Source organism: Poecilia latipinna, unplaced genomic scaffold, assembly GCF_001443285.1.
Source record: "Poecilia latipinna isolate Pla-1442-1.1 unplaced genomic scaffold, P_latipinna-1.0 Scaffold594, whole genome shotgun sequence".
Lineage (NCBI taxonomy): Eukaryota > Metazoa > Chordata > Actinopteri > Cyprinodontiformes > Poeciliidae > Poecilia > Poecilia latipinna.
The window spans coordinates 34,493-59,118 of record NW_015113210.1 but is presented as its reverse complement, the minus strand read 5'-3'; the positions used below and the strand labels follow the sequence as shown (position 1 = coordinate 59,118).

Here is a 24,626-nt window from a genome sequence, read left to right as displayed (position 1 = left end):
TGCACACCATCATAAAAGTTTAACTTTTGTCTTATCAGTCTGCAGAAAATGTTCCCAAAAATTTCCTGGGTCATCAAGATGTAAAATAAGAGGAGCCTTGGTGTCCCATTCAGGTCGGCAGGGGTTTTGGTCCTAAAACTTTCCCATGAATGCAACTTTTTGTCTATTTCCAAATGTTGAATCATGAACAATTACATCAACTGAAGTAAGGTCTGCAGTGTTTCCTCCTGGATGATTTGTTGATACTTGCTTGGAGTAATTATGGTAGGCCAACCTCTCCTAGGAAAGTTCACCACTGATTGTTTTTTGTGTTTGTAAAAATTCATGTTTTTGTGTTTGCTGGGGTCCCAAAGCCTTAAAATGTCCATATAAGCATTTCTTTACCAACATTATTTTGTCAATTACAGTTTTCTCAACTATTCTTAATTTCCTTGACATTGGGACATAAAATATTGCTTTTTTTAGATTGCGTAGACTACTTCATTGTGGGCAACAATACTGCCACGTATTTCAGTATGTTATACATACATGTACATAAGGTTAGTTTTTTCCCTTTAAAATGAAATCATCATCATCTTCGACAATAAAATTTGTTGTTGGTGATGTAACATTCAAGTGTAACAAAAAAAAATAATTAACCCTGTTAAAAGCAACTTATTTGAGACATTGTACAGTTTTCAAAATAACAATGTTTCCATACCTTATTGTGAAGGTGATGACATTTCCCCAGCGAAGTGAGCAAAGTGAAAGACCATGTTACAAAGGTTTCGAAATCACTTTTTTTTTCCCAAATACAGGTCTAATTCCAGAAACTTGAGTGACTCAGTTTTATATGACAGGATGAAAAGTGTGTCATCTCTCCATTGAAGGAATCACTCTCCCACAGAGGCGCACCTTCATGACTAGTTCACCTGAACTTAGCTGGAAGTCGAGCTGTAGCCTGTGTTAACAGCTGGTAGCCTTAAATATTCTCTGCGCTGAGCTACACTGTGCTTTGTTTTCTAAGCAAATAAGATGCAGAAACAGGAACAACGCAGTCTGCATCTATGTTCAACATGCAAATGCTTATCTGAAAGCTAATAGGGAACTTTTGGCATTTGAAAAATAAAAGCCTTATTCCAAGAAAACCCACATATTACATAACGGATACCAGCCTACAGCAGATCTGTCATAAAATCCATCCTTCATTTTTATTTTAAGAACTCAAAAACAAGCATTATTTTTTATGTAACAAAGACAACACTGCATGGATCCTAGTGGAAGAACATGTTTCTGCAAGTAAAACAGTCAACCTTTGCTCAGCCCTTTCTGCTTGATTCATAATGACTCATGCATCAAAAGATGATGAATCTGAACCTTTGGAGGGTGAATCACAACTAACGATAACTTGTGATATTTCCCCGAGACATCTGCTGCTACAAGACCAGTGATAGTCATCTTGGATTATGATTTTTATTTCCAAGTTTCCTGGTTCTTCCAGGCAGCAAGATAAAGCAATTCTTTCCACACCATTTCTAAAAAGAGATCTTCCCTAAAGAAGCTTATTAGTTATGGTTTTAGATGTAAAGAGAAAATTGGCCATCTTTATACCTTGTTTAATTTATGCAAGTGCATCTGAATAAATTCAAATATTACCAAAAGGTGAGTTTATTTAATTAAATTCTAAAAGTGAATCTCTTATTATATACATTTCTAACACAGAGAACAATAGATTTCAAGTGCTTATTTATGTTAATAATTATAGTTAATGAAGATCAAAATCCAGTTGCACACAAAAAAAAAATATGATTACATAAGACCAACAAGAATAATAATAATAAAAAAATATATATGTTATGTTACGGACTGCTGATCTGGCAGCTGCTCAGCAGATTTTGGCAATCTGCTCATGATAAGCCACAAAAGGTCATTGCTAAAAAAGTTGTCTGCTCATACATTGTTGTTTACAAGCATAATAATATAAAACTGAGTGGAAGGAAAATTGCAACAGGGAATAAACACAAAAGCAGCAGTCATTCTGTGACATTCAGAGGTAAGGACTGCAGCCAAAGTCGGGACTTAAAGGGCCACTCCACAAAGATATAGCTGCTCCTCCCGAGAAAGAGACTGTGGGCTAAAGTTTTCTTTTCAAATTAAAGCACATTTTTCATTCTGTTATTTAAAATCAAAGTCCCAGAGGCTGAACAAGTGGAGATATGCTGATTCCAAAGTCAGGAGTAAAGTATCCACAGTCAGTGGTGATCTGGGGAACCAAGACATCTTCTGGTGTTGGTTTACTTTGTTAGATCAATTCAAACATCTTCACAGCAATCTACCAGGAAAGGGTAGATTGTACTAAAGGCTTTACATTTTCCATTTAGATTTGACATGTTGCTGTAATGTCAAAAGTACAAATATTTTTATTTAATGGCCATGGCTACTGTGCTAGATTGGTCAGATTAATTTGGCAACAATACTCGGACTTCATGAGATGCACTAGACAGAAAACAACAGCTAATCATATAAACAAGTGTGTTAGGATTTCTTTAAATGAAGTGCGTGACCTGCTTGTCCTCTAGAGAATAAAGAGGGGAAAAGTTTTGCTCTATGTCTTAATAAAGCTTTCCCACTCTTCAAGATCCATTCACCACTTCCTTTTCAAAGACCCCTTCACAACCTCTGGAAATCTGTTCCTCCCCCAGAGACTCATGCTGGATGAAGAGCTGGTCTGAGGTCCTTCAGGAACAACTCCTCCCCACCTGGTACTGATTAATAGCCTCCTGTCAGGGAGGTGTGAGGTGTAAGCATAAATGGTGCCTCCGCAGATTAAACCTTCAGCCTTCATGGACCATTATCCAACAGCATTGATCTAAACCCTGGTGATCAGAAACTGAATCCAAAGGCCTGGATTGGTTTGTTATTCCTCAACGGAGAGGAAAGAATCCTGCTAACTTCAAGAGTTTTTGTCTTTCATATGCACCAGATGGTTGATGTACAGCTGTATTTGGCCTTGCTATGGGCTTTTAATGCTCTGTTAATGATTAACCCACTGGTCTGTAAATAAACCGTTCGAGGACAACAGACGGTGAATGCACACACAGTTACAAACTGAACCTGCATTCCTCGCCAACAGACAAGGTCGAAAAGTTCTGGGAACTTTCAGGGGAATTCTGCAGCTCAGAAGTGAAAGTAAATGTGTGTCTGTGAATTTATGCCATTTATTGACTGTAGTTTTTCTATTTAATTTTTTTTTTCCTGGAAAAGCTAAAAGGATTTCAACAGGAAAAGGGATGAGATAAAAATGGCAGACTTCCCATTGTTCCAGTGGGCCAAAACTCCTAAAAAAGGTCAAATATTATCCTATAAAACTCCTCCGTTCTTAACCTCTGCCTCTTAAAGGATCCAGCCGTGCCAGCTGACCTCAGAGCATAGGCATGTGATGATCCACTTTACAGACTCCTCCATCAACAATACCCCCCTGCCTTCATCCCCTCCAAAATCTCTTCAGGCGCTCGCTTGCTGCAAGCCAGGCAGGATCTGCTGAAAACTCCCATTTCCTTTGGACAATACACACTTCTGAGGCCTGAAGCCCACTGTAAACATTATCACCAATTTGTCAGTCTGCCCCCAATCAGCTGAACCGTTAGTAGCTCTCTGCCGAGTCCGCTGTGTGAAGTGTGAAGGCTCAGGGAGGAGCAGTTCATTTACTTAACACATCACACTGTTTTATCAAATGTAGCGTTACACTGGGTGGGAAAGTGTTTTGTCTTGCGCTTTTCAGCTCTTTGTAAAATGTATAGTACATAACAGCCAAACTAACATCACTGTATCTGGCTCTAAAGCCTTTTAGGAAACAGAACAGTCTAAAATGACTACATTATTATACAACAGCTTTCTACTTTTCTATAGTGTTTCACAAATAGGTTCGCTTACATGTGAAATGACTGTGCTGCAGAGGAAGTTCTTGGATAGGCTTCAGGGAGGCCTTTTAACAGCAAGAACCAACGTAGCGATAGTCTGTAACTAATGTGGGTAATCTGCTGGAAGATCTCTATAAAAGGAAAGTTACTTTCGAAGGCTGTAAAATAATAAAATGCATTGTAATCAGGTCTTTTGTTGGTAGTTTAAAGATCTAGGTCAGAATAAAGAGAACGAGATGGGTTATAAATTTAAGTTACGATAGCTGTGTGGCCATAAAAAGGAGTTATTCTTATGTTAATGAATAAAGTTCAATGATTATGAATTTATAACAGACCAATACAATGAGCGTAATTGTGAAGTGTAAGCAAGATGATACATTTTAAAGTTTTGAGATGTATCTTACATTTCTATATCGCCCCTTTTACTCCGATAATTCTAAATAAAACCCAGCGAAAGCATCTGCCTTATTTGTCTAATCATTAAACTCACTGTGTGTAATTTATTCTTAGTAGAAATACAGATATTCTGTTTCCGGTCTTAAAAGGTTGCTGGAGGAAATAAGTGAACAAACAGCATCATGAAGACCAAAGAATGCAACAAACAGGTCAGGAATTATGTTTTGTAGAAGTTTAAAGCAGAATTAGATTGTAAAACTATATTTAACACTTTTTTTGTTAGACAGAACCATCACTTAAAAATAAAAAGAGAATGACACAACTGGAATCCCACCAAGAAAAACATCCCCAGGAGAGACCGCTACAGATTGTTGATAGATTAATCATGCATCGCACACATTTGGTCATTGTGGAGAAGCAGCAAAAACCAATGCGCCGATTTAGGTTTTCGCATCCACCTGAATAATGTGCAGTTGCGCCACTGTGTATACTTTTACTCATTTTAAACTTCCTTAACAGGATTTGTTGAATTATCACGTGAGCTGCATGTGATCAACGCTACAGTCAATTAGACAGATGAAGAAAAGTTCCAGGTCACGAAGCCCCCTTAACAAGCTCACTCAAGAGACGCAGCCGTCCCTGCCGACATCCATCTATGTCCACAATCCTATGTCCACTGGTCTGGAAAAGCTGCTGTGAATGGAGATGATCCATCAGTCCCCCACCCCAGAACCCCTGTAAAGCTGTACGTTCTGCACAAACAGCTACATTCCTGTTTGGGGTTAAGTCAGAGAGGAGACTTATCTTTGAGATTGCTTTTTCATGCAGCCTCAGGTCGGTTATTGCTTGGTAGAGCCATCATCATTAAACCAACAGCCTTGTTTTACTTGTGGGATCTGCAGCTAGAAGGTGATCATACTCAGACGAAGTGCTTTCTCATGAAATTGTCGCTGTTAACTACACCCAATCATCACCTCATCTAGAAATCACATTACTAGCAGCTTTGCCCCTTAACTACCCCCAATTTGTCATTGAACAGGGATCAGTTAGTCACACTTTAATATCAACAAGTGAGCTCTAGAAAAGAAATGCATTTGGTGAAGCACAGTCTTATGAGGAAATTGAGACAAAATTTGCATGGGGGTGGCACACGTCTTCTCTCGCCAAAATCCTCCTCTGGCTACAGCTGAACCAAAGGGACAGGCGTGGGGGGAACAAAAAGCCACCATTGACGCACTGATATTCTTCAGCCAAAGTGGAAGTCCAGAGCCAAATGTGTGCAGCAGAGGAGGGGGAGATAGTGGGTTGAAGGACGGAGCAGGCAAACAAATACAAAGAGGTCCTGTGTCAAGGCAGCGGCTCTGCGATTGAGATTATAAACTCTAAAATAATACGTAATCTGAGTGGCCCCCAGCATACAAGGTCAGCAACACTGGTTAGACAAACCAGCCTGACTGTCAGGGATCCTGACAAGTTCTGGGTCTATGTGCTCATGTTCTGGGGGCTACAGTTGTGCGAGATGAGGTTGGCTGAGCTCCACACAGCCACACAAAGAGCCTCTCTGCCAGTCGGGAGTGTAGGAGGGGAGTTCATTGCTCTTTCAGTCTGCCTCTCAAAGTCTCTACATTTCCTCTGCTTTTCTGTTTCCATCATTTTTTCCCCTGTATGCGCTGCAGAAGGCCTTTTAAATTAGCACATTGTCTTAAGGGAACCAGACACTAAAGCAGCCATTTGTCAAAAGTCTTTATCATAATAATGGTTGTTTTATAGAAAGGACAGCCCTCTTGAACTTTCTCACATTTTGTCAGACTGCAACCTAGAGCTTTAATAACTTTAAATTTTATCTGCCGTTCATGTGAAAACACAAAAATAGTGCAAAAAAATGAGGAAGAAGGCAAATGATGTTTTTAAAATGCTCCACAAAAAAAGAAACAAAAAAACCCCCAAAATGTGTATTTGCTGTTTTTATTCTAAAACACCCAAATGAAATCAACTGCTAACAGTTGCCTTCAGAAATCAACTAATTAAGAAAGTACACCTGTTTTGAGATTTTTCAATGTTTTATTGGCTCTGGAGGTCTTTAGTAGTGGTCAGACAGAAAAATGGGTTGTGAGTGAAAGGGAAGATATTTGTGGTGCTTTTAAACACTGTGGCAACATGTACAGCCGTTGCCACAGTGTTTGAATGAATGAATGGATGGATGGATGGATGGATGGATGGATGGATGGACTACTGTTTAAGATTTAATGAGGTATAACTCATAAAAGGTTTTTTTTCATCCACTATGATCATCACTTTGTTTCTGTATGAGACAGCTCTATTGGATTTTGAGGACTGGGTTAGTAAAATAAATCTCTCACTTTCCCAGTAAGAATGTCAGTTTTTTTTCCAACTACAATTCTGCTGCAGCAACTTTCTAATGGATCTCTCAGGATGGTTGTATTTAGAAAGCTTTGTATTTACTGAGGCGTGACAAAGAACTATTAACTACAACTATAAAACTGTTATTGGTAGATGTGTAAAGCTGGTAGAGACATACCCAAAATTACTTACAGCTGTAGTCATAGTAAAAGGTGGTTCTCTCACATAAACTCCCAATACTACTTTGGTAAGGCACTGTACGTGTGTCACAACAGAGAATATTCCTCTGATCTTACCTTCCCCCATTTGGCCCTGGTGGCGAGCAGAATGGGAGCCCTCTGGCATGGCACGCAGGCCTCTGAGGTGACAATGGAAAACACAAATATTCAGACATGATCCAGACACTTCCAGCCAAGATGTACAGTGAATACAAAGCAACAATGTTTATCATCGTCACCCTGCTGGGCTATCAATAACATCATTATTTTGTAAAAAGGCTTTCTCTCCAGACTGCACACAGTGAACTGTGATCTTATACCAGAGGGAAATTCTTCCCATTCCACTGCTCGCTACTCAGACTTGTGTAATGCATAGTGTAGCTCTGCAGTAGAGGTAAGTAAAGGAAACGCTGATTTGAGCTGAGTCTAATCAGTGTGGAAAGATCAAGAGAGTTTTTTTTTTTTTGGCAAAGAAATATAATATCGCTTAGTGATTACAAATCAAATGGAAGCATGTTACTTATTATTAAAGACTAAACTGATTAACATTATCACTTCAGCTTGCTTTGATTGATTAGATTCGTAACAAAGCAAAACCTGTCCCAGTCATCTTGCAGGGTTACGGGTTCACATCAAGGATTCTCTGCTGTCTTATGTCAGACTGTAGCTTTCTCAGCTGTATCCCTCTGGAGTCAATGTGCTGCCACTTTCACACAACTTCCCCTCTCAGCCTCCTTGCAGCAAATTAACACATTGCATGAGAATTGTCCCTTTGCGGACCCGGGTGAGCCCCAGGGCCTTTTTAGATGTCACATTCTTTGGCCAGATAGATCTGAGGAGAGCAGGAATTCTTCAGGGATTAGGATGGGCATTGTTCCCGCTACATCTGCTGGCCACTGTGCCGAGCTGACAGCAAGGCCAGCTGAGGCCAGCCGGGCCTCAGCCGAAACCCGCTGCCCGGAGGTTCACCAATTAAGATGTGCAGGAATGCAGGGATATAAGTCACGGAACTGGATGTGGACATCAGGCAAAGGCCCCTCCAGCTGCAGCTCGGACTAATGTAGAGCTTGTAAAATCTCCCCACTGAAATTATTATTTTTTTACACAACAGATACAAATAAAACCTACAGTGTGTTGTGCATGGCACACACTGAGACAATACCATATTTTTCTACATATGTTTCTTAGTGTCTCTTTTTAAATTACTTATCTATAACTGTCAGGTTTGAGGTTTTATCATACCATGTTGTAATTGAAAATTTAAAGTAAATGTATGAAACCAAATAAGCACATTTACTTAAAACAGCTTCCCACATCTATTTTTAAAACAGTGCTAGTTTCCACACCTTGACTGTCCTTTTTTTTGCCAGTGGAATGGTTTCCAAAGAGACAGAGTGGTCTAGATAGCATGTAAAAAACTTTACACTCTTCTTTCAGGCAGCTAAGCATCAGTGCACAGTTACACTTTGGGGAGAGGTAACACTGTGTTGCACTATGTTCTAACATTCTTAAAAAAAATACTCTAAAGCACATTTTTCTCTAACCTCTCATTAAAGAGGACTTCAAAACGTAGAACAAGTATGATGTACATTTTTAAAGTTTTTAGGTTGTAGATTTTTAAAACCTCAGAATGGTTTTTTTCACGTTAAGCTTTAGAGTCTAAAGCTTTTGATCAGGCTCAATTACGTTTTAAGAACTAGGTTAGTCTGTGAAAAATGGAGGAGAACCACTGAAAGTTTGACTTTCAACTTATCTCGGTGAACACTGAGCTAATGAAATCCTTAATAATCCCTCCCACATCAATCCCTTAGCTCGCCCGACCTAATTTTCAGACCAAAACTATGCTAATCTGTCTTTGGTCAAGGACTGACTAGACTGGGAATAATGAGCTCAAACCTAGAAACACACAGACGTCTGGGTGTCCAAATGCTCTTCCAGTCTTATCAAAGGCTCTATGGAGTAATTATAATCAGGGACATTGCAAAGTTTTAAATTGCCTTACAAGGAAACAAGTACAACTTTCAGAAAAAAGTTTAATTTTTTGGATACCACTTGGCCATTTTTAATGCTTGCTTTTCCAAAGGAGGGGGTAGGACCAAAATTTTCAATCCTAAAGAAAACATTAAATACAGCCATACATTCATGCCAGGCCCACCACCTGTGTCTGAACTAAATACAATTTCACACAAATGGAGAGCATTTGGTTCCCACAGCTGACGACTGCATTACCCACAGCATGAACCTCCCCACATGGGAATTTTCAACTTGCCCCTTAATTAGATACAGATGCCACAAAACCAGTCTGATGGTTATGAACAAGAGGATGGGCAAAGGATCGCTACTTCAGATGAGATAATATACTTTCTTGTTCTTCTGCTCCAAAGGTTTTACACATATTTGGATGTTGAGGACCGAATTGCACCTTTTATCCAAAATAAACAAATGACTGAGGGGGATAGATGTAAGCTAAGATACGTCACTCAAGGAAATCAAGCAGCAACGGAGTCGTCACCGCACAGTAAAAGCAACACTCAAGCAACATTTACAAGTAAAGCATTTATCTTAAGCAAAGATCTACAATTTGACATATTATAGGAAAGAGTCCTTTGGATCTTGATGTCTATCTGGAGATGTTACCTCAGCTAAAGTAGGTTAAAGCAGAAGTGAAAGCAGCAGCCATGTCTACAAAGGAAATCACCACTTCTCCTCATTCTTCAGATAAGTCACTTTCTCTGTTGCTTCAGGAAGATACACAGAGGGCATAGACAATAATAAAGGATGTGACCGAAACCGGGTGAAAGCTCTAGTCGCGCGCTCCGCAACCTCCATGCATCTTTCAACAGTTGTTATAATGTTTACAAATAAATACCTGACAGGAATTTCAGGCACCAGCCCACCACGGTCAGTACTTTCTGCCATTATTTTTTGCAAAATAGCTCAAGCTCAATCAAACGCGATGGGCAAGTCTAAACATCGGTTTTCAAGTTTTACCCCAACACTAAATATGACACACTGTAAATTTCAACTATATTTATGAAAAATAAATCCAGAATTTTTCTCTCATTTGAAGTTATGACGCATCTCACTCTCTCTCTGACCTTAATGCATGTTGACTAGGAGTCTCTGTTGATTAGAGATTTCCATTTAAATCCCAATTTACGAAGACATTTGTATGACAAATTCTCAATTGTTTCTACAACTCAAATGCATAATCAAAAACAAAAAGAGCCCAAATGTTTCTCCTGCTCTCCTCTGTCACAGCATGAGATCTACCACAAGTGTTTGCCTTCACATGGGACATTGGAAGGATGACATAAATACTCTGGAGCGTCTTGAGGCAGTCACACGCTGTGGTTTGAATTTCTCTTAAAAACACCGTCGGTCAGGACAGATATTTAGGTCAATGACAAATAAAAACCTAACCTGGACTTGGGGCTTTTAAGAGTGAAAGAGGGAAGGAGGATTTTTTTTTTTTTTTTTTTCAATAAATCAGAACTGGTGGGGTGTTTATCTTGCATGACCTCTTCGCTACCCCATTTAAAAGCTTTTCTGTGAGTGCCCTCTTTTCCCACATTATTCCTGCAGTTTGTTCTCTGACATGCAGGCTTTAAGAGACCAACAGCTTTTCATTCTCTAGAGAAAACAATACGCCCTGAAGGCCACTCTTCAACTCAAATAAATCCACCGACTAGACAAAAGACCCTAGTCCAACCTTCACACAGACACACAGCCCATAACAAACCTCTTATTTTCCTCCACTGCATTTCTAAATACGCCAGGAAGATGTGATTCAGCCAAATGAACAGCCAGGGGGCATGCAGCCCATATGGCACACCTACATTTCAACACCTCAAATAAAGTTTAATGGGGGAATAATTGTTTCCCACTGCTGTGAACAAGGAAAAAAAAATAGCACTTTCCTCTTCTCTAACAAAAATATCCAATAAAAAACACAAATGCAAATATCTGGCATGTGAGGTTAAAAAATGCCATCTGCGTGAGCAAGTCGCAACTGAAGATTTCAAACTCCTTAAAATTATGAGCGGTAGACATGCAGAAGGCAACAGGTCCTCCTCCATTAATGCCCTGCACAGTTTGGACAGGGGACAGGGCAGGACTGCTGGGTAAAATTAGACAACATGTCTTCAAATAGAACTGGAGTGTACCAGTTTAAAGGTACATCACACCACATTTGAAGGCACTAAGCTATTTTGTGATTGTTTAAAACAAAGCTAGACCTTCAAGGATTCAGGGATGTAAAATGACACATAGCTCCTGCATGCCATCTTTCAGATAAACATTGGAAGGTTGCCTTTAAAGCTACTTTCTAGACTTTTCCGTTAAATCAATGAAACTCACTTCAGACACAGATTACTATCTATGCAACAAATTGCCATTATTTTACTTGTTTTGATATTTTGTTGTAAATCATTAGTCAACCCGGATAAAAATCTACTTGCATGCCTCTGGTTACATCTCATGAGGCAAAAAGCCACTCAGACTTCCCTTGAATGTCATTTTGTGTATTATTATTTTTTTGTTTATTCCTCTTTATTCATCCGTTTTTAAACAACTTCCTCCTACAAAAAGGTTTTTACTTATTGTGTGTGGTTGTTGCAAAACGTTTGAGCCATGGTAAAGTGTTTGCATTTAGTGTACACACTAAATAGACTTCAGAAAATACTAGTTAAAAAAAAATAAAAACACAAAAAATGGAAGCTGTTTGTGACAAAAAAAAATGAAAGCAACCTGGAACAAAACAAACACTTTGAAACTTATAAAATCTTTCCAAAATTGGTCTTCCATTTCAAGTGATCAGCTCGATTCATGTGCCTTTTGTGATGTCATCAACCCAAAGGCACACAAAGCAGAATTAGTAGCATTCTTATGTCTTCTTTTTTTATTCTCTAAAACCTTAACTTTCAGTGAAATCCTGCAATGCAATATCCAGCTGTTTCTGTTCTATTTTGTTGTTGGTGTGGTCGGATAAAACACACACCAGTGAATAGTTTCTTTAAATTATGTGTAAAGTCTGCAGAGCAGCTCTGGCTGCAGACAGTTAAAAAGGTCTGCTGCAACTGTCCCTCAACACCGAACAAGTTCAGGACAAAGAAAGAAGGTTTTAAAATTATAAGGTCTCCATAGAAGTAACCGCCCTCACATTCTGCAACTCTGGTGATTTTATCACAGCTAGAGTCTTCCAGCGCTGTGGAAGAAGTAACCAAAGGCCAACTCTGAGATCCAAGACACACTTGTGCAGCTTCCTGTCTGGACCACCTATTCAAATGCTCTGTTCAGGCAACATTTGTAAGAAATGATGTTGAGACGTTATTGTGCGAGAGGTCAAATGGGGTCGAAGAAGCACAAGATGGAGCTTTTCAGCAGTAATTGATTGATTTTTGTCCCCATTCTTCTTCAGCTGCTGGTTGGGGAGAGCTTCTGACCTAAAAGTGAGCTTAATATTTGACTGTCTCAGTGGGGTGCTCATTAGAAATAACAATACGGTTTGCAAAGGGAGGAGTGTGTGCACCATGGGGGAGGAGTGGGATGCAGGAGAGCAGGAAATAGCACCGGGATTCAGATTTGTCTAACTTCTGTAATAAAGAGGATAAAATACACCCTGCAGCATCTGTCCAAAGTCCATTCAAGTGAGAGTGGTTTGTCAGAAAGACAAACAGAACATATCTGACTGAAACTCCAGGGCACCGCTTCTGTACAGCTTGGAGGCTATAAAATTATATGAAGCAGAAAGTCTGATTTCAAGTAAAGCAGCCACAAAGGAGAGATTCATCATCATCATCATCATAATGGCGAATTCACTGGTCTAAACTTAATCTACAACTGCAAGCTAATTCAAATGCATGCATTCCGATCATTTGTAATATTAAGACTTAAAAAAAATCAGTATTGCTGACTTCCAGCATGATGGTTTTGAAACATGCTCACGCGAGTTTAAACAAACAAGTAAAAAAAAAAAAAGAAAATGAAACGGCATTGTTTAAAGAACACCAGAGACACAGCAGCTAAACCTAAACAAAATGCACAATTTCAGCATGTTTAGCAAACAATGACGTTAATTCAGAAGAGACTAGGTAAAGTTTCTCAGTAAAGCGTACGTACCGAATACCCCAACTTTGTTTTTTTTTTTTTATCTTCCAGCGACTCAAAACTCCTGGCTAAAGTTTCTCCTCTCTGCTAACTCTCTACACGAAATAATCGGCTGAGTTTCTTCTTTTTACGTGATACATGCCTCTCAAAGACAAACATCCCAGAGCAGGTCCGAGTATAAAACACACCGCCGCCGCATCTTTGAAGAACTGCGAAGGAACTGCCTTTGCTGCTGCTGCTGCTTTCACTGCCTCCCGGAAATATTCAAACAGCGCTTTACGACAGCGAAAAGCATGGCACTGAGTCAGAGTGACTCCAGCTGCAAAAGATAACGACTCCACTTCCGAGCACCTCTGCCGTCTAAGTGTCCTAATTTTGCAGTGAGCTGTTATGATTATAGGTCAGTACATATTTTTTGGAAATTCTAATCGGAAACCAGTAGGGAAAAACAAGAGCCAAAAAATTAAAATTAAAATTAACATAGCATTTTATTGAAATCTGAAAGAATAATAAAAATTAAGAAAATGTTTTTATTTACATATTTAAAATAAACCATAGTTACAGAGAAAGACAAATGAAAACATATTAATTTTTAATTCTGCTGATCACTGCGTCCAAAAACTGTTTACTATTTGGAAACACATAATCTAATCTGTTGCTTTTAGCTAACATTATTAAAACCAGCTACATGATCACTTAAAGTCCAAAGGACAGACCCTGAATCCTAAACATATTTAAGTTGAGTTTAATGTTATCAAATCCATGTTCAGTTCTGACACCCAAGCAAATGGAATACACCACAATTAGCCATCATAACTTGTTCTTGGTGGCATAAAAAATTAAAACTGACTGCATAGTTTTATAACTCGGATGGAATTGGAATGTATATAATCAATATTGAATGTCTATACAATTGGACTGAATTTCTGGATATCAATTGGATAAACATTCTTTGTAAAGTGCTACACTTTGATTCGCAACGAAGTTTGTTTTGCTGTTTCTACATGGTATCAGTATCATCATTTTGTTCATTTTTATAAGAGTTGGCACAAGACATGCTGGACAATGAAAGCATTCCTAAAACACAATAAAATATGACTATGCAAATTATATTTATGGATCCCTATTTTTGTATATGGGGCTGCAAAAGAGATAGGTGCAGTATTGACGGTACCTTATTTAGATCATTTGAATTATATCTTCTGCTTGCAATGATTCTAGTCAAAAAAAAAAAAAAAAAAAAAAAAAAAGCTCAGGCCATGGCACTGAAAAAATATTACTGGTGAATCAGTTCATTCGTAAGATTCTACACTGAAACACGTTGAAGTTCAACGGAGCTGTGTCGCCATCTCCTGGTGGCGACACACAACTGTATGGATCACACTCTGCAATTACTATAATAATCATTTTGATCAGTATCAGTAGTAGTAGCTGCAGTAGTAGTGTTATTGAATTTCCAACATATATATTAAAATTTATACAAAGTACACTCTTGTATTCATATCCCATAATTACTTATAACTGTGTTGGAATTTTTACGTTATTCTTGTATAATAGTATGAATAGTCTCTTGCTCGTGTATATGTTACATTTCTGATCAATGTGTACTGTAATGTGTCTAACTAGTTTCAAACAATCCAACAACTACTTGAAAATGTTTTCCCATTAAAAGCAACAGCTTATTATTCCATGGTATGCCCTACAGGAAGCGTAAAAGGGATAGCTCAGACATTTTAAAACTGAGGTTCTACAAAAGGCTTGATTTATCCCATGAGCAGCAGATAACTCGGTGTCTTCATTTAGTATAAATCCAGAAAAGTTGGTTTCAGAGAAGTCCACAGTGAACTTGTACGTCAGACCAGTTTATGCGAACACTTTTTTTGGCAGATTTGAATAAGCGATTTTTTTTTTAACAGAAATAGGACAATAAAAAAGAAAATGCTACACCATCAATGATCTGGTCAGTTGAAACGTACTAAAAACTTACTATGAAAAGCGGTTTCAGTAAGAGTAACTGATTAACAAAAGCCACACTGGTGTAAATGACTCCTATATTTTGTTTTACTGAAAGCATATTGACCTATAACCACTTTATTTGAAATGAAAAAAAGCTCAGTGAAAACGCTGGAAGAGAATACCAACATTTATTAGAATTCTTAAGGGGATTTTACTTCAAATGTTTTGTGAAGAGGTTCAAACTGTGGAAGTAACCTGAGCAAGTAACACAGGTTTTTTGGTCATTAATAAATGTGAATGAACATCTTTTTGTAGATCCGCATATAAAATGGTTTTTCATAATATTTTTAGCAAAATGTGGGTCCCCAAATGTCAGTGATAGCCTCTTGAGGTGTCATTCATCTTCTATCACTAACCTCAATTACATAGGTCAGAACAGTTATTAGCCTGTGTTAAAAAAAAAAAAAGTCAATTTAATAAAGAAAATTATTTAAAGGTTCATAGGACAAGATTATTGTTCTATGAAAACTTAACCAGTTAAGTTTTTGAAAACGTTTTAGGAAGGCAGAAGTAAGATTAAGTCCAGGCTTTAATGCATAGAAGGCAAATAGGAAAAATGGCAACTGTGTAAGATACACATTTCTAAAAAATAATTTCAAAAGTAATAAATTTGGTTTAAATCTTTTTTTTATTATTTAAGACAAAGATCACAACATAAGTAAAGCTAAAGAAGTATACATCAAATTATATCTACAAATGTATCAATTAAAATATTTAATAGTAAAGTTAAAATTGAATCATATATATATATATATATATATATATATATATATATATAGAAACCTAAAAGAAAAATTGATAAAAGTACTTCTAAGAAATATATTTTTAAAACCCAAGATTATGTACAACACTTTGCATGTGGGTGAAATTCAATGGAATGTAACAACAATGTGTAAAATAAGGTTAAAGTAAGAAAACTGGAGGAAACAAAACATTTTCATGTGAAAAGTGTACATATAAACAAGATCTCCTGGGTTTGGTTGAAAGACAGGAGTTTTGCTTTCAACTGTACAATAAACAGTAAAAGTTGTTCAATCAGAACTGATAAAAAATGAACGAAGGAAAACATCAAATATTGTATTCTAATGGGAGGGTTGCTTCTGATGTTGTGCCATGATGTTCTAATCAATCCTTCCCACTTAACCTCATCTTACAGATTCCTGTGCCAATTTATTCCAATAGCATGCAGCACTAAAAGAAACACTTCACATTTCACCAAAGACTTTCTGCTTTTTGTATGCATCCTCTTCAAGACATATTCACATACAGACTTAATTAGAAGAAACAACAAGTCTTCCTGCTCTTCCAAACAGAGTCTTTGTGATAAAGCATTTAGATGAGAGTAAGATGGTGTCACAGAGGTTTGCTGCTGGTGGACACCAGGGTGTGGCGGGGCCGTCTGTTCTTTAGCCAGCAGTACCCCAGGACGGCAAGGACAATGACGATGGCTATACCCAGGATAATAGCAATGGCAATGACACCTGTTCAATAATGACAAACATTTTGGTTAAAACAGATCAACATATGGATACTCAATGCAACTTGATGAACTGGAAAATTGAGGTGAATAAACTTTGACCTTTGACAGAAAAACTGAAACCCGTTTTCATAGTTAAGATGCAGAGAAGACAAATTACAGGTTAAAAAAATTAATAATAATCATTTTAAACTGGCTTCTTGATCTCACTTGGTGCTTACTCCATTAGAGCACTTCTGGGATTTGGTGGAACAAGATTCTCACCATGTACTAATTTGTAGCAATTGTTTGATGAGGTCATGTCAGTACGGACCAAAATCTGCAAGCAAATTATACTTAATAAAGTGGCTTGTGAGTGTACCTTAGAATTTCTTTTATGTTTTTTGTTTCTGTCTGAAGATGCGTTTGTTTCCCCCCCCCCCTGGATTTAGCTACTGAAGGAGCTACTACGTTAATATCTTCCATAAGTGATGGTGTTTTTGTTTTCCCTCCAGTCAGTGGAAGCTGATGGCCTCTCACAGTAAACCTAGTTCTGGTGGAGGTTTGTTCCAGTTCTAGAAGGGTTTTAACTCCACTTTTACCACATGATGTGGCAAAATGTTCTAACTTTGAGAAAAGACTGATTAATTATCTGACTGCAGTGTATAATTACTAAGAAATAAACAAGACTGTATGTAATCGGGTCTGAATGAGTCTAATACCTGGACTGTGCTGGAATAAACCAGACTATACTGAAATCCTTTCAAACCAAAAGGGATTTTACACATATGGATATGACTGACCTTTTTAAGTGTGAAACTATACAGACAAACTGAACTAAAGTCATTGCAAGTCATTTGTGTTATTTTACTTGGTTTACTCAAAATATGTTGAAAAACTGCTAAGCTTTCTGCATTTAATCTCCCTTGTAGAGGGGAAATATAAAACATAAGATATACTAAAGACTTTGTGGTTCAATGCATTAATTACACTTTATGCAAATCATTCCAGCAATATGTCCTCTATATGTTAACCTAGTTTAATACTATCAAGGAAAAAAAAAAGAGATTGTTTACTTGTATTGGAGTCAGTCTCTTGTTTCTCAGCTTTGGTCTTTCTGTCAAATATATCCTTTTCTGTAATAAAAGAAAACACATATGCATGACACATTATAAAAATAGACAAAGAAATGTCAAAACTTGAACATACTCCATATTTTTTGATAAATAAGAGCACATGATAACAAATCAAAAGGTCTAAAGAGGCAGAGATAACACAGTTTTGCATCTACAGTGATTCTTTGAGTCATGGACAAATGGCATACCAATCCAACTTCAAATAAGAACAAACTCACCTGTCACACCATGACATTCACTCAGACATTGTTCCTCAGATTCAAATCTGTTATCGTTTCCATCACAGCCTCCGTAATTGAAGAGGGTGCAACTCTGCGTCCAGGGATCATAGTACCACTTTGAAGAGCTATCCCTGCAAGTTCCTGTATCTGGCTCATCCGTACAGTGCGCTGTAATAAAAAAAAATAAAAAAAAGTACAAAAATGATAAAGTCTGTGATGTGGACTAAAGCCTGAATGTGTGATATATGAAGAGTATATTCAGGAAGAAGGAAGGGAAGTGAATTAGAAGGCAGAAATCAACAGGGAATGGAAAATTCAAACCACCTCTATTTTCAGCCAACTTGAGGTCCAACAGAGAACGAAATTTGTTTTGAACTGATAAACACACAGGACATAATTCATGTTAGCAAGAATTCTAATATGGCATCTAAAACATGTTGTAATCAAAGCATTTATTTAAATTAGCCAAATGAGAACTAGGTCTGCTTTGCATGGCAAGCTCATACAGTCATCGCAGGATTTCTCGTCTGATCCATCGGAGCATTGTGGCGTTTCATCGCACTTCAGTCCTCTATCCAAACAGCAACCATTATCACACGTGAATTGATCAGGGGTACATGGAGTTCCACACTGTTCTGTGGCACAAACACACAGATAATAATCAGCTGGGCCAGCTTATAATTCTACAAATAGCAGCGTGCACCGTTACAAGTGAAACCAAAAAACTAATGAACTTAAAGGCATTCGTTGGCCACGAAGACAATAAAAATTTTCTATGAACATTAAAATGTCTGACTGTGCATTTACATTTCTCCTTGATCAAAATACCTGTTAAAATAAAGTGCTATTTTTTACCTCCAATAGTCAGATGTCGCCCAGATGGACCACCTTTATGAAAAAGAAAGAAAACCAAAGAAAAATTATTGCTTGCTGCAAACAATAACTCAGAGAGTCATTCTTGCTCAGGTATTTAGAGAAATATAGGGTTTGTTTACATGAAATAAGATGTTGTTTTGGTTAGTTCAAAAAGTCAATCAAAATGCACTTTAAGAGACTGTAAAGCTGGAGTATTAAAAATATATTATTTTATATATTTCTTGAAACTGGCCGCCGATAACAGCAGATAATGGTTTTCTTTTAATGATATGCCATTTTTCCGCCATTAGCACATTTAGCTGTGAGTACATATTGTTGATTGACAATGCTAAGACCTTCCCCCTGGCTCCGATTGGCTGTTTTATGCCAAGATGACTTGGGAGCGTGAATTTCTTCAGACAGCCATAATAGCTCATGGAGGAGGAGGATGAGATCGATCTTTTCACAGCGTATCCGTCTCCTAACACAACGTCATATGGTGACAGTTTTAACAAATATGTAAAAAAAACAAAACAAAACAAAAAAAAAACCACATTTATTTGTAAAAGTTACACACTGAACCTTTAAAGAACAACAGTCCTTACAATTGAAAGTTCAGATCTGGTGAGTTCAAGTCACTAAAACATGCTATTTGTAATGAGATTATAATAATTAAGTGACTCATGAAGGCTATTTGTTACCCTAGTTTATTATCGAAGTAAAAGAAAAAAAAAAGGAGTAAAAAATATAAAACTATGCATCATGACGTTCCATAACATTTTAGACAATTTCTATATTTATGGACATGCATGCAACCAACAAGGAAAAACCTGCAGTATTTGCAATTAAGAAACACATTACTTGGTTATTACATTACTAAGTAATCATCTTTTTAATAGGGAAAAAGCTGATTAAAAAAAAAAAAGTAAAAAATAAGAAAAACAACTACCTGTGCCATGACAGGCTTTCCGGCATTCCTCCTCTTTAATGTAGTTGTTCTTATTCTCCAGGCAACCCCCAAACATGAACGCCTCACACTTCTCTGAGGCAGCGTTGTAATGCCAGCGTTTGAATGCACCGCGGCACGGACCGACTTTCTTTGGAACCATGCAGTGGTCTGGAGGGACAATATTTAAAGACTTAGGATCAAGGCTAAAGCACACACACACACACACACACACACACAGTTGACAAACTGCATTAAACCTCTAGTCATATAATTTTACTCACAAAGTCAAAAACTTATTAACAGTTACATCTCAACTAGAATATTATATAAAAAAAACAAACCCTGATTTTTTTTTTTTTTTTTTTTTTTTGTAATTTATATCATAAAGTGAAACCTCTGAATAAGTTTAACATTCAGTAACATATTTCTGTAAATTATGTTTCTTACAGGTAATAAGAACCCGAAATTCTGTCTTTAAGAAAATGTTAAAATTATTTTTTAATATAGAATTTATGCAATGGACAGTTTAATAAGTTACATAATCACGAAGAGAACTATTGTCTTGAGAGTTGTCCGACAGACAGCAACACCCTGCAAAAGGAGGCTAAGTCACAATGTTAAAGAAGATGGCTGATTGTATATCCCAGCATTCCAATGGAAAGTAGCGAGGAAGGAAAAGGCATCGTAAAAAGTGTGCATAAGCAACAGGGATAAGTGCTATTTCAAAGGTTTGGAGAAAATTTACAAGGCATACACTGTCAATTTCCTTTCCAGCAGAACCAGAAACCCCAACCTAATTTTGACATAAGTGAAAGACAGAATGGATGAAGGCCATTGTTATCATTGAACTGAAGCAGCTCAGCAAAAACCAGGATGCAACTCCAAAATAGTGGTATAACGATTCAAATAATAAGAAATAAAGAAAAATACACATTTTCAAGAGAACAAAGAGCTGCTGCACTTACACATGCCGCCATCATGTACACACACAAACACAAACTTGAGATTATGTATATATTGGTGCTATCAGTCAATTTAAAAAATGGAATCAGATTAATCACACTCTAGCTCTGTGATTAATCACAATGCCTAACATTGTAAGATTGAAAAATAAATATAAAACACAGTCATGGTTCTTGCAGGAATGGTGCCTTGAGAAAGCCCCTTCCTCTGTTGCACTCCAACTCCCTAAAATGCCTAAAGTGCATTGTTTTATTTGCAGCAGAAAGTTTTTAGTTCTGTGGTGCCCCTCCCCTTTCAGATGTTGCTCTGGGTGACTGCCTAATAACCCATAACAACAACAAAAAATGCCACTCTATGGACGCTTTCAAAAACATTTAAGAAAATGTTTTATTGTCTCAACCCTGTCTGCCGATCCTAAGTTTTTCCAAGTTTTTATATTCAGAAAGGTTTACAGGAAGTCTTTTAGTTTTAAATGTTAATTTAGAATGTCCCTCTCCATTCATTCTCTATAGAACTTGGGCAATGAGGTGACTGTGTGTATGAATCAAATCGGCAAAATAATTGCACTTTCAGATGCTATTCTGATTTGTAGAGATTTGCCCGAGTTCAGTTTTTTTGTTCCCTAATGTCACATTGTCAGCAAAAAGAAAATGATAAAGGCAAGAGGTTAGGCCAATGTGATTAACCCATGATATTCCTGTAGAACAAGGTACCAGACATGGGGCTCGTTTCCTTCAAAGTTTCTACCAAGTTCCCATTTTAATATTATGCAACTGCTATACACGCACTAAAGTAAAACAAAATCATGAAGTGGTGTGTTTTGAAAACAAAAGAATGTTGAGAAAAGCAGATTGAGGTAATCTCCGTGTAGTTAATGATGCACTCTCTGCGTCAGCATTCATTTAAATAGCAGCTTTTGCAACACATTTCAGAGAAATGCCACCACAAAAAAATAATTTAAAGACACAATAAAGATTTTCCACTAAGGGACTGAAAAACTATTAATAGGTTACTGATCTTCAGTGTGGGTGGGACATTTCTGGTACTTATAAAGTCAACAGAATTTTGAGAGTTAAGACTACTGTTCACTTTTATTCAGTTCACACAGCAACAATGATAAAAGTCTTGTTGCGTAACCACCTGAAACCAGACAGACAAGCTTTGTTGAGTTGGGGGTGGAGAGATGGTATCAGGGGATCAGTAAAAAAAACAAACAAAAAAAAAAAACAACATACCGACTGTAATACTACGTTCTTTTTTCTCAACGGAACCCATTTCAAAGGAAGTAATCTGAATTATTCAGTTATTCCATGCTAAAGGCAGCATCCTACCGTCAGCTGATCTGTTTTGTTTCCTGTACAATGTCAGTTTACTGCATAATCATCTAACCAGTCAAGCTCTTATCTCTGCTTCCTTATTGTGTGCGAGCATGTCTGAACTCGTTTGGTTCCAACTAACATGAGGATCCTTCAGCCCGCAGAAACATGCAAACAACAACCAGAAAAACAGAAAAATCAAGCTGATGGGAAATTACCCTTCCATCTTGGCACAAGCAACGCTATGGCTAAACAACATGAAACATACAAGTAGAAAAGCTTGAGAAATCAGAGTTGTTTAGATGTGCCATGGAGATTTCAACATAAAAAGCGAGGTAAGACGGGAGAAATGCCTGAACACATAAAGTCAACTAGCACCACCCGAAACCCTGGGGGTTAGTTCCTTAAACATACTCTAAATTGTATCCTGCTCTCAATACATCAATGACGAACACCTCTGTGCTCATTAGTAACTACATTTCCTAAGCATTTGTTCCCATTTTATCACTTTTCTGAAAGCAAACTATTTCATCATTTCCTCTTTTTCTTAAGCACGTGCGTGCCATCGAACCGTTTCTCTGATTTTGCCTATTTAATGTGTTTTTCTGCATATTTATGGTAAATGGCTTCTACTCGTATCACACTTTATTTAGTTCAGAAGACCTCTCAATCACACACACACCTTCCCAGACTGATGAAATTTTTTTTTCCCCAACAGAAAAAGCTTAATTTACAAAAGATTGAAGCATAATTTAAGAATTAAAACATTTTTCAATGTCTTAATTGAATATGGCTTGTCTTTTAGGACATAGTGGGGTAAATGAGCTATATGTGAAGGCTTGGGTAGGCAGAAGGGAACCACGTGACATTAAATGTGGATATGAAACATCGACAAGGCATGTCTGAAATGTCTGAGGTCAGGACAAACGCCTCTTAGCAGTCACACACAAAATGATCTTAAATACAAAGGTACAAAATGGTGAGAGGGAAAACTGTGAAGAATACTGTCTGAATTTACCAATAAATAATAACATGAAACAATAACGTGTAACGGGGATATCATACCTTTTCTTTCTATTCCCTTCTCTCAATTCATAGTCTCATTTTGTACCAACAATTTACATTTTTACTCGTTACTACTTCCAGATCATAATGACTTACCTAAAACACTGTGTATCAATTTATTTTCTTTGCCATTAAATACGTTCATACATATTAAAGATAAATACAAATATTTAAATGCCACCCATAATTTAAATAGATAGTACTTTCTAAAAATGCATCTTTTGCTACATTAAACAGCTCCACCTCCTACCTGGGTACAAAACAAGCAATCTACAGAGTTATAAAATTTAGAATAAAGAGGAGACACTCACGCTCAGACTCCTCAGCGGTCAGGACCAAGACGTTGATCATAGTGCTGTCTGACTGACCAGCAGCGTCCGTGACTGTCAGGCTAAACTTGTACTTTCCAGAAGTTAGATTGGACACAATGATCTCGTCAGGAAAGGTTGATTTCTGCAAAAATAAGGAGGACAATGTTGAGTTACTCAATTACGGTCTCAGCAGTGTTGTTAGAATAAGGTACAGGGGACATTTTGCAAAATTGTAAATTAAGTATGGCAATAACAGGATGGAAATTAATGTTGCTTTTCTCACCTCAATGATCGCATATGGGTAAATGGTAACCATGGCCCAAGTGAAGGTTAAAGACTGCGGATGTTCATCTCTGCTCTGGAAGCCGCTCAGTGTCACGTTCTCCTTAGGTTGGACCACTATGTCAGAACCCGCATCGGCCACTGGCGGAGAGTCCTTGTTTTCTTCTTGAACATGAAATACATAATTAAAGATGGTATGGGTGACACAAAACCTCAGTTGGATCACTAAGAAACAATTATAAATAGGCAGAGGGGAAAAAAAGAGCATGGCATTCTCAGCAATGTCTCACTTCCAGACGTGTGTGAACATGAAAAACGACTTTCTGATCTAAATCTGTCATCCTCATAACAAACAGAGACGGTAGAGAAAGAAGCTATTCCAGTTTGGAGAGTGGAAATTTTTTGCATTTCCTTGGCCTTATTTTGATTTAGACAAAAACAATAGTTCTTCAAGTCTTTTGAAAGCAATATTTCCAATATTTCCTATCCTGGTTTTCCTCCAAATACAGGTCCTTCTCAAAAAATTAGCATATTGTGATAAAGTTTATTATTTCCCATAATGCATTGATAAAAAATTAAACTGTCATATATTTTAGATTCATTGCACACCAACTGAAATATTTCTGGTCTTTTATTGTTTTAATACTGATGATTTTGGCAAACAGCTCATGAAAACCCAAAATCCCTGTCTCAAAAAATCTGCATATCATGAAAAGGTTCTCTGAACGAGCAATTAACCTCATCATCTGAATCAACAAAGTAACTCTAAACACCTGCAAAAGATTCCTGAGGCCTTTAAAAACTCCCAGCCTGGTTCATTACTCAAAACCGCAATCATGGGTCAGACTGCTGACCTGACTGCTGTCCAGAAGGCCATCACTGACATCCTCAAGCAAGAGGGTGAGAAACAGAAAGAAATTTCTGAACGAATCGGCTGTTTGCAGAGTGTTATATCAAGGCACCTCAGTGGGAAGTCAGTAGGAAGGAAAAAGTGTGGCAGAAAACGCTGCACAACGAGAAGAGGTGACCGGACCCTGAGGAAGATTGTGGAGAAGAACCGGTTCCAGTCCTTAG

The 24,626-nt window shown here is 37.5% G+C and overlaps 2 protein-coding genes and 2 long non-coding RNA genes across 9 annotated transcripts in view; 2 read left to right on the top strand and 2 right to left on the bottom strand.

Moving 5' to 3' along the window:
- LOC106953629 (pleckstrin homology domain-containing family G member 3-like) overlaps nt 1–13,300 on the bottom strand; it is a 40,999-nt gene extending 27,699 nt beyond the window's left edge. Inside the window, exons 1-2 of one of the 5 annotated variants that reach the window (XM_015042526.1) lie at nt 12,995–13,300; nt 6,953–7,014 (exon numbers count right to left, since the gene is read on the bottom strand). In XM_015042526.1, coding sequence (XP_014898012.1) covers nt 6,953–7,001 — 49 coding nt within the window. In that variant the 5' untranslated portion in view covers nt 7,002–7,014; nt 12,995–13,300. Of the gene's footprint in view, nt 1–6,952; nt 7,015–10,840; nt 10,987–12,994 lie in introns of those variants that run through there. The other 4 variants (XM_015042525.1, XM_015042523.1, XM_015042524.1 and 1 more) reach the window with 4 other exon arrangements.
- On the top strand, nt 8–5,177 carry LOC106953632 (uncharacterized). The gene is made up of 3 exons (XR_001426237.1): nt 8–113; nt 4,413–4,504; nt 4,815–5,177. It is a non-coding gene; the product is annotated as an uncharacterized LOC106953632 (long non-coding RNA).
- A 2,594-nt stretch (nt 13,301–15,894) lies between the features above and the next one.
- spint1a (serine peptidase inhibitor, Kunitz type 1 a) overlaps nt 15,895–24,626 on the bottom strand; it is an 18,240-nt gene continuing 9,508 nt past the window's right edge. Inside the window, exons 2-10 of the mRNA XM_015042520.1 lie at nt 23,554–23,717; nt 23,271–23,412; nt 19,616–19,783; nt 18,667–18,699; nt 18,318–18,446; nt 18,136–18,186; nt 17,809–17,979; nt 17,531–17,590; nt 15,895–16,479 (exon numbers count right to left, since the gene is read on the bottom strand). Of these exons, the coding sequence (XP_014898006.1) occupies nt 16,352–16,479; nt 17,531–17,590; nt 17,809–17,979; nt 18,136–18,186; nt 18,318–18,446; nt 18,667–18,699; nt 19,616–19,783; nt 23,271–23,412; nt 23,554–23,717 (1,046 nt within the window). The 3' untranslated portion in view covers nt 15,895–16,351. The remainder of the gene's footprint in view (nt 16,480–17,530; nt 17,591–17,808; nt 17,980–18,135; nt 18,187–18,317; nt 18,447–18,666; nt 18,700–19,615; nt 19,784–23,270; nt 23,413–23,553; nt 23,718–24,626) is intronic.
- LOC106953627 (uncharacterized) overlaps nt 24,489–24,626 on the top strand; it is a 3,486-nt gene continuing 3,348 nt past the window's right edge. The window contains exon 1 of one of the 2 annotated variants that reach the window (XR_001426235.1): nt 24,489–24,525. This is a non-coding gene — a long non-coding RNA (uncharacterized LOC106953627). Of the gene's footprint in view, nt 24,530–24,626 lie in introns of both variants that reach the window. The other variant, XR_001426236.1, reaches the window with a different exon arrangement.